We start from the raw sequence: 7513 nt of genomic DNA, 5'->3' as shown, positions 1-7513 counted from the left end.
TTACATTCTACATATACGCTGTCGCCAGCACACTGTTTTTCAGTTATCCAAAGCAAAAGCAATTTCTCGACACGATCTAATGTCTTCGATTTCTGTTTAGAAATTGATTTAACCCCTTTCGCAACGTTAGGAGATTTAATAATATCTTTATTTTTCGCGATTGTCGATATCGTCGTTCTCGGAATACGGTAGGAAACAGTTAAAATCTCGAACACGCATGCCACCTTTATATTCCTTAACAATCTCTTTTTTCAGTTCCATTGTGATTTTAGTCATTTTTTTATTTTTCTGTTACCTTTTTGCAATTCATGATTAATATAATTAATAAAATTTTACTTACAAATTAAAATCAGAAGAAATTTAACAAAGCTTTAAACTGTGGCACCGCGAACGTCTAGTCTGGTGTAGTACACCGATAGTGCAACTTGTTCATAGATGGCGCGTATAATTGAATTAAGTCGTATACCGAACAAAAGTCGTATACCGAGCGAAATTTGTTTCGTCTAAACAGGACGTATTCCGAATTGGACGTATTCTAAAGCAGACGTATACCGAGGTTCCACTGTATTAAAATTAAATTATTTTTGATTAAGAATGATAAGAAATTTTGAAACAAGAGAAAATAAACAAGGTGTATTTTATTTATTTATTTATTTCGGTTTAGATCGTACACTTGTTTATAGTAGTCTCAGAATACATATGTTTCTTTAATTAAAATTAAGTATCTACGTAACAAAAACAAACTAAATTTATCAATTTTTACTGCATGCATTCAGAAAATTAACTTTATTGTACAGTAAAACTTGTCCAAAATGGAACCTGCATAAAACAGAAACCTGCCAAACCGGAAAAATATTCGGTACCGCGCGGTTCCGGTTTACGCAGGTTTTATCGTATAACTTTCCGCTTTAACGGTTAACCCCTCGCCCGAACTAGTTCGTTAAATCGATATTTTACTATAATTACTTTTTCTTTATGCGACAGAAGAAAGAATCGACGTCACTCTTTCGTAAAGAGCAAATATAATAATTTTTGGCTATTTAGATTCGAATGTCGTTATTTAAATAATTAAATTGTTGTTAGAATTAATAACTCTTGCGCCTTTTGTCGAAAATTTCTGAAATTTTGCAAGGAGGTTTGTGTATTAAGGGGATTGATGCCGTTAAATTCTGGTAATTAACGGTCAAAGGTGTGGAGAAATAGAGAGGTCCACGTGTCATACTTCCGCACTTCTATCGTCGTACTAACACGTCCATTGTTAACACTTCCATTGTTGACACTTTCATCGTTACACATTTTCGAAGTCAACCACTTTCAACCCTTATATCTCCCACACCCTTATAGCTAGCTGCAAGTACCCACTTCGCTGGGTTTTTACTTGTTCGTACATTTATATGNTTAATATAAAATTACAATTAATTACAAATGGTATACATTATAGATAACATTCCGTTGCAAAATATATTTATTTCTTTACGTGAGATGCGATAGAAATAAAAACTACTGTATTGGGGTATATTTTAAAAATCGAATATGTATTTAATTATATTGAAAATACTGTAGTATACATTATAGATAACATTCCGTTGCAAAATATATTTATTTTTTTACGTGAGATGCGATAGAAATAAAAACTACTGTATTGGAGTATATTTTAAAAATCGAATATGTATTTAATTATATTTGTCCCAGGATTATTTACAAGTTTAAATAATAATGCCTACATTAAAATTTTGGGTCAGTTTAAATCTTTTTTTGAAATCCAGACACAGATAGAGGGTATACAAATTGAAAATAAAATACAAATCTTTATTGAAATAGTCGACGATACGACAGAAAACACGTACAGAATTTACCTGACGTGGACTTTTTATTGCACACAATATCAAGGAGTCTCACAAGGAAAGGGTCTCTAAATTTCCNAGATTTATTCTTAATATTAAGTGAATATTAAGATTTCGTAGCAATTCTTGTTAATTTATAGAAAATTTATGATAAAAATACATTAGATTTTTTAAAGTGAATTTGACTCTAATACAAAATCTAAAATGAATTTTGTTCCATTAGATTCACGAATGTTTCGATGAAAAAGGCAAGGTAATATATTATTCGTGTTATTTTTATATATTTAAATTTTTGCTGTAGTTAATTTATACATAAATATTTATATTTCAATTAGGATCTAGGAAACCCAGACAGACAAGATATATCAACAATGGAAGAAACTGCCAAATATTGTATGTTTCAGGCATAAATCATATATCAAAATTACTCTGGTGTGATTATAATGTCGCACATTCGTACAATTGTACTTTTTGTATCCGAACAATTAAAGAATTAAATTAAATATGAAGCATTAAATTATTGTTTTCTATAAATTAATTACGCGTAACATTTACTTGAGGGTCGCTTTAAACTTAATAATTTTAAAATATAATNATAAACGGTTGTGTTGTTTGTAAACGAAGCATCTATCTCTGACTCAACTGCTTCCACATGTCGTTGATTGTTACCGCTCGGCAATCCAAACGGCAAGGGAGACGATGACGATATATATCACATATTATCGTTCGTCGAAAGACTTTTTTATTTCTCCCCCCCTCGGCCCCCACATATATATAATCGTTTCCTTGCAAAAGACAGGATATAATTAAATACTTTTACATCCGAGTTTTTTCTTTAACACATATAAATTTCCTTTCCAAACAAGTAGTCACACAAATCGAAGTTAAACTCGAATTGTATTGTTTGTTCTTAGAACATTTTGTCGAATTCAAATAGAAGACGAAAGATGAAAGTGTTCTTGATTGCAACATTTTCATTCCTGGCTGTATTTGGAGTTGCTCAATCATTTACTCAGCATGAATTTCAAGATGCTGTGTGCTGTAAGGCTGCATTTTTCTTTTTTCTCTCCTTTTTTATTGTAGTAAGAATTAAGTTTATAATTTACTTTGATTTACATTTTGATTTTTTCAGCAATACCCGACAAATATCTACTCAGATTCATAAATTGCACTGTTAGTCGTGCCCCAAAAACCTTTCAAAAGGTATGCTTATTTTCTAATTTTCAATTGTGATTTGGTTTAGATTAATTCACGCATTTTTAAACGAATGTTTTTATTTATAAGGCAGTCGATATCGTACATGAATGCGTAGATACATTTTATGAAGTCGATGGCAAATTGGATGCTCTTTTAACAATTTCTTGTGATAATAATGTACAGACAGACAAGGATGTAAGTGTATTTTTCAGACAGATTTATTCTTAGTATTAAGTGCATATTAAGATTTCGTAGCAATTCTGGTTAATTTATAGAATATTTGAGATAAAAAATATATTAGATCTTTTAAAATCAACTCGACTTTATTTCAAAATCTAAAATGAATTTTGTTTCATTAGGTTAACGATTGTTTGCGGGAAAAAGGCAAGGTAATATATTATTCGTGTTACTTTTATATATTTAAATTTTTGCTATAGTTAATATATACATAAATATATATATTTCAATTAGGATATAAGCGACCCAGACCGACAAGATGCGTCAACAATGGAAGAAACTGTCAAATATTGTATCTTTCAGGCATAAATCATATATTGGAATTACTCTGGTGTGATTATAATGTCTAACATTCGTACAATTTATTGTACTTTTTGTATCCGAACAGCTAAAGAATTAAATTGATTATGAAGCATTAAATTATTGTTTTTGTAAGTTATTTACGCGTAACATTTACTTAATGGGCGCTGTAAACTTAATAATTTTAAAACATAATTCGTTAGTTATTAATGTAAAATGTAATATTCTCTTAAATATGGCAATAAAAATTTAAATCTTGCTTATAAATTTTGTAATTAACCGTAAAATTGTTTAACTCGTATGATATGGTAAGATTTTAACTTAAAAAAAATAGTTATAAAAATTAAATTATTTTTTATTAAGAATGATAAGAAGTTTTTAAATAGAAGAAAATAAATAAAATGTATTTTATTTATTATTCTACAATAAAATCTGTCCAAAATGAAACCTTCATAAAACGGAAACCTGCCAAACCGGAAAAATATTCGGTACCGCGCGGTCCCGGTTTACACAGGTTTTACCGTATAACTTTCGGCTTTAACGGTCAACCCCTCACTCAAATTAGTTCGTTAAATCGATATTTTACTATAATATAATTACTTTTCTTTATGTGACAGTAGAAAGAATCGACGTCACTATTTCTTAAGGAGCAAATATAATAATTTTTGGCTATTTAGATTCGAATGTCGTTATTTAAATAATTAAATTGTTGTCAGAATTAATAACTCTTGTGCATNTTAATAATTGATGAACGAATTGAAAATGGAGATGGGAATTCATCAATCTGATTTAAAAAATAATATCTTAAAATTTACAATTTCAGAAAGAGTTTAGATTTTTTAAAAATTAAAAAATCTTTTCTAACGTTATAACTTGATTACAAAACTTAAAAAAATATCACATTTTAAAAGGAAATGATTTAATTAGAGCCAGTTTATCGGAAACTTTTAACAATATCCTTTACAACTTTCTTCGTTATTAAGTAATTTTGTGATAATTGCACTTATCAAAACGTATCGCTATTAGCTTACATTAATAAATTCAAAAATTAACACTTGAACTACTTAATTTGTCGAAAATTTTGCAGGGATTTTTGTGTATTAACGGAATTTATGCTATTAAATTTTAGTGGTTAAAGGTCAACGAGGTGGGGAGATAATAGTGTCGTATGTATCTCCAGTAAGGTTAAGACTTAATGACGATTTTACTCGTTATTAGCATTTACAATTAAACACCACATTGGTTTCCTGGCATTACACTTCTCGACTTCTTTCTGTTAGGCTATTTCAAGCCCAAGTGTACCAAACCACTATACAGGATACCATTGATATGAAGATCAGGATCGAGTACGAATAGAGTTGAATACCTGTTAGGTGTTGTACTGTACTGTACAGTACATGCCATCAGAGGTACTGCGAGTGCCATCAGAGGTACTCTTCACAGTATAATCAGAATTGTTAATAATATTCTTAAACTAATGGCCAGATTTGGAAGAGTCGTGCATATTTCTCAAGGAATCTGTTTCACTTTTTACATTAGAACCTCCGTCACGTCATTTAATTCTTCTAATGCTGTTAAAATTTTGTCCAAATCAAATCGAACTGACTTCACAGAATTTATTCGGCATTCCCAACGTGTATCTGATAATGGTTTTAGAGTTGAATTTGTTAAATGTTTCGTTAAAATAGCCCACCTAGGAGCAGACGTGGAAAACTCGAAAGTGTTCCAAAAACTATCATAGTCGTAGAAACCGAAGAAGCCATATCATATATTAATAAATTTAAATTGTGCGCTGAACGTGACACAAAAAATGCTGTCGGATTTTTTCCCAAAATCCTTGCTTGCACGTCTTTTCTCTTGCCTACCAAGTTAGCTTCATTGTGATAAGCTTGTCCACGGCAATCGATCAAAGAAATATTTAAATTTTTAAGTTGTTTACATAATTCCTCTAATAAATCAAACTCTGCACATTTCGGCATAGGAGAAAAACCGATAAAATAATCATTAATTTCAACTTTGTTTTGTTCTTCAGGCATTTCTACAATTTGAACAATAAGAGTTAATTGTTCAATACGACTTTTATCTGTAGTACAGTCTGACTGTACTGTATAATATTTACTTTTTTTATTATTTCATTTTTAACTTTGTTTGCCAACAGATTAATTATCTCATTTTGAATTTTTCAACCTAAATAATAATCGTTTGTTTCTTTATCTTTGATACGTCTTATAGCCTATGTTTTGCCATTCTTGCATCGAATGTTGAAATTAATTCTATTTAGTATTATTAAGCAGCATAAATTTGTTCAATTAAAACATTTATAAGATTACAATATACTCAAGTGTATAAATCTTCTATGCAATGCTAACTACACCAATCTGACTTGGGGTCTGAGTTTTTTGTTGGTAGATTACATTATTATGCTGCATCCTCTTAAGCGCGGCGCCCGGGGCGGCTTTGGTCTTGTCTTTATCTCGAGAACGGAGTTAGATAAATGAAAGACGAGACCAGATATGGAAACATTAGGGGCAGCAGGAGACCCTCTCACTTCCTGTGTATTACTTTAAAAATTCTCAGTAAACATACCGTCTATCAATTAAAAAGGCCAACTGAGCGTTTAGGTTTGAATTATGGCAACACAACACTTGAGCGATCTGCCTAGGGGATGCCTTCCGGGAGAGTTTTTTAAGGAAAACTGATCCCTATTTAGGCGTTACAGACGTGGAGAAAACCCGGAAAACTCACGTCGCCCGTCCGAGAGAGGAGCGAACCCACGACCGAACTACCAGTGTTCAGGGAACGAAGAACGCTTGGCCACTACCAGATCTGGGCTTTTAAATGCCTTTATTACGTGTAAAAGAATATACTACAGATTATCAAAATTAAGCAATAGCCACCAACCGAATGCTTTCAATTTGCTATTAATTTAATCGTTACAAAAAGGTTTAATTTGCATAAATCTGAGCTTTCGTTATTCTGGACATTTCGAATGAAAGTCATTTGTTTGGATGTACTTTTATCCTAAATATCTCTATGGGGAATTCCGCAAAGTTCGACCTATCGACCCAAAAGTTTCGCTACCACCTTACTGATAACGAGAAAGACTAAATTTTAAAATTTCAGCTCTCTAGACCCGTTAGTGCTTTTTCTCTAGAACCGTCTGAACCGCCAGAAAGAGAGAAAAAGACAGCTTTTATGCCGATTTTTGCACTTTTCAATTGCACTTTTATATTTCGGCAAAGTCTCTGTAAAAAAAACCTGAAATTTTGCATACTACCTAAAAACACAAATATCTTTCGAACGAGATGTTTACATTTACTATAGATGTTAGAAAGACAGAGAAACCGACCCCCGAAAATCCTCAACTCTGAATCCCGTATATGTAGTCAGTCGGTGAATTTTTCACTCGGAGCAATGTAACTGCCATGACTCTCGATACTGTAGAACGGCCTTTCTTCTGTGGAATCGACGAATTCAGCGCTGTAAAAGCAGGAGAGCAGTTTTGTTGGTGAATTTCTGAACAACTATAATAATATTTTACAATTATTTTCTTTTTGGCGTATTATCCATAGTGACCATTGATGTTTAAGTCTTAAAGCGGTTACGTGTAAACAAAACAATTTAAATAATTCCTTTAAAAAATACTTGATAAACATTTAAATACAGTTTCAAATTCTGCAATAACGTCCACCTTTAAACGGCTGTTATTTTTTCAGAAGGTTTTTTTTTTAATGGGTAAAAATGCATACAAAATAGAATGCAAACAGCGGGCATTCTTAAATGTTTCTGTCAGTGGCAGTTGTTCGAAGGTTTGACTGTGTTATAAATCGCTAACAGAAGGTTTAAACAATAATTTCTAGTTATTTTGCATTAATATTAAAATCAGGATTAATTAAAACTTTCAAAACCGATTAACTCGAGAATAATTCCTAATA

At 31.3% G+C, this 7513-nt stretch overlaps 1 protein-coding gene and 1 long non-coding RNA gene across 5 annotated transcripts in view; both read left to right on the top strand.

Annotated features, from left to right (window-relative positions):
* The window catches only part of LOC111634077, an 11083-nt gene extending 7385 nt beyond the window's left edge, over positions 1 to 3698 (top strand). For 2 of the 4 annotated variants that reach the window (XM_023378755.1, XM_023378757.1), the window contains exons 3-5: positions 3129 to 3236; positions 3401 to 3430; positions 3513 to 3698. In XM_023378755.1, coding sequence (XP_023234523.1) covers positions 3129 to 3236; positions 3401 to 3430; positions 3513 to 3587 — 213 coding nt within the window. In that variant the 3' untranslated portion in view covers positions 3588 to 3698. Of the gene's footprint in view, positions 1 to 2692; positions 2886 to 2976; positions 3048 to 3128; positions 3237 to 3400; positions 3431 to 3512 lie in introns of those variants that run through there. The other 2 variants (XM_023378754.1, XM_023378756.1) reach the window with 2 other exon arrangements.
* On the top strand, positions 2047 to 2361 carry LOC111634079. Its single transcript, XR_002758146.1, has 2 exons — positions 2047 to 2097; positions 2180 to 2361. It is a non-coding gene; the product is annotated as an uncharacterized LOC111634079 (long non-coding RNA).
* Positions 3699 to 7513: the final 3815 nt, after the last annotated feature.

Source organism: Centruroides sculpturatus, unplaced genomic scaffold, assembly GCF_000671375.1.
Source record: "Centruroides sculpturatus isolate CEXI.00-Female unplaced genomic scaffold, Cexi_2.0 scaffold701, whole genome shotgun sequence".
NCBI classification, from domain to species: Eukaryota; Metazoa; Arthropoda; class Arachnida; order Scorpiones; family Buthidae; genus Centruroides; species Centruroides sculpturatus.
Note: the sequence above shows the minus strand (reverse complement) of the source record. Positions and strands in the feature narration are given on the sequence as shown.